Source organism: Acanthamoeba castellanii (assembly GCF_000313135.1).
Source record: "Acanthamoeba castellanii str. Neff unplaced genomic scaffold scf7180000083955, whole genome shotgun sequence".
NCBI lineage: Eukaryota > Discosea > Longamoebia > Acanthamoebidae > Acanthamoeba > Acanthamoeba castellanii.
This window is the reverse complement of record NW_004457443.1, coordinates 18617-20492: the sequence shown is the minus strand read 5'-3', so window position 1 is coordinate 20492 and position 1876 is coordinate 18617. Positions and strand designations below refer to the sequence as shown.

Below are 1876 nucleotides of genomic sequence, written 5' to 3'. Positions count from 1 at the left end.
GGTGGAGTTGGGGATGATGTGTTGTTGTGGTTGTGGGTGCGCCTAGGCTGTGGATTGCCGCTGCCGCGCTTCGCTCTTCCTCCATGGCGTGCCGTTCGTCTTCTTGTCTATCTGTATGCAACTCGACCCTGCACGACGCTGTCACCGTCGGAAGAGCGTTCCGCCTTGGCCAAGGTTGGTTTGAGCTCCAGCGACACAGACGAAGGGTGGCAGAGAGAACGAAGAAGGGAACGGGAATCGTTGGTCGTTTGGCGTGTCCAACGGTCGGGCCTGCTGACGGGTGGTGGTCCCGCGGGTTTGGGTGTAGGCCTGCGCGGACGGAAGTGGATGCCACAAACGAGCTTGAAACGGCAAAGGCCGGTGAAGCGTGTCACTTCTTCTTCAGTCCTATTGCTTGCCGCTTCAACAGCTTCGCGGCAACGACGGCAAACCAACGCAGACACGCAACAACACGCCGGCGCCGAGGTTGCATCAGGTCGCGCTCGTACGCGGGACCGTCGTGCGGAAATTTTGAAGAAACTGACTTGGCTCCACCACCCGGCTTCTTCTTTCCTTTTCCCGGCCTCTATGGAAAACACGCAGAGCTGCCAATCGGCAGGCGCCTTACCTCTTCTCGGCGCCTGTTCGAAATGATTTCTGTCGACTGGGCGGGGACTCGCACGGGTGGGAGATCAGGGAGAGGCGCTCATGAAGGCCTAGGCCGAAGGGTGATGATGGTGTTCAGGGTTTTTGTGGTTCATTCGGTGCCCAGAACACAGTGTTGTGTTTTGTCCCAACGCGTGGCATCGGCACACGTGAGTAGTTGGGAGAGCCAACGAAAAGCGGTCGTTTTCTTGGTCCCAGAAAGGCAATGTTACCACATCATTTCGAATTGACAGAAGAGACGCTGTGGCCACAGCGTCCAACACTCCGATCGAGCTTGGCCACGGTGGCATAGGTCTAGATCTCTGAGATGTCGTGGCTGCCGCTCTCCTTCCTGCCCGCCGGCGTGATGCGGATGAACTCGGCGTTGGCCTGCATGCCCTCGATGTCGTGCGCGCCGCAGTAGGACACCCCGCTGCACAAACCGCCCACGAGCTGGCGTATGATGCCCGAAACGGCGCCTCTGGGGAGTGATGAGAGAGTGAGACGTAGGCAGCGTGAGGCGGCCCGCGAGGCGCGGCCTTGTCTTTGTCGAAAGGGCACTCGATTTGACATGTGTGGGTGACACTATATTTCCTTATTTGGGTTTAAATCTGCCCATTGGACGCCCTTTTAATGACCTTACCAGTCAAATCCACCAATCAAATCGAAGGTCACAGGAGATATAAAAACGTTTTTGTCCAAAGAGCGTATGCTGGGCAACAAGCTCCAACCAGGAATATATAGGATACAAATATATAAAAAAACATATAAATATAAAGGAAACAATTAGAATTAAAAAATAAGGAAAAAGACATCAAAGTGGTGGCCACGTACCGGTAGGGGACCACGCCCTCCACGCCCTCGGGCACGATCTCGAAGACGTCGTCCTTCAGCTGCTGGCGCTCCTTGTTGCTCAAGTTGGCGCCGTACCCGGCCATGCCGCGGATGATTTTGACCTGCGCGAGTGGCGGAGCGTTAGGTAGCTGAGTTGCAGCCGCACGGGGTCGGGCTGGTGCCGCACGCACCTTCTTGCCGCCTTTGATGAGCGTCTGTCCGGGCGATTCGTCTGTGCCCGCCAGAGAACTGTGTGCCGTGTGTGTTGTGTGTAGAGGAGAAAACGGTGAGTGGCGCGCAGACTTACAACCAACTCAGCGCGCACGGCTTGGAGTACCTTCCGAGCATGACGGTGGAGGCACCGCCGGCGATAGCCTTGGTGATGTCACCGCTGGTCTTGACGCCACCGTCCGCGATG

The 1876-nt window shown here is 56.9% G+C and overlaps 1 protein-coding gene across 1 annotated transcript in view; it reads right to left on the bottom strand.

Moving 5' to 3' along the window:
• Window positions 1-939: 939 nt before the first annotated feature.
• ACA1_316550 (inosine5'-monophosphate dehydrogenase) overlaps window positions 940-1876 on the bottom strand; it is a gene marked incomplete at both ends in the record, with an annotated part of 2531 nt that continues 1594 nt past the window's right edge. The window contains 4 exons of the mRNA XM_004339778.1: window positions 940-1105; window positions 1459-1580; window positions 1650-1707; window positions 1796-1849. Coding sequence (XP_004339826.1) covers window positions 940-1105; window positions 1459-1580; window positions 1650-1707; window positions 1796-1849 — 400 coding nt within the window. The remainder of the gene's footprint in view (window positions 1106-1458; window positions 1581-1649; window positions 1708-1795; window positions 1850-1876) is intronic.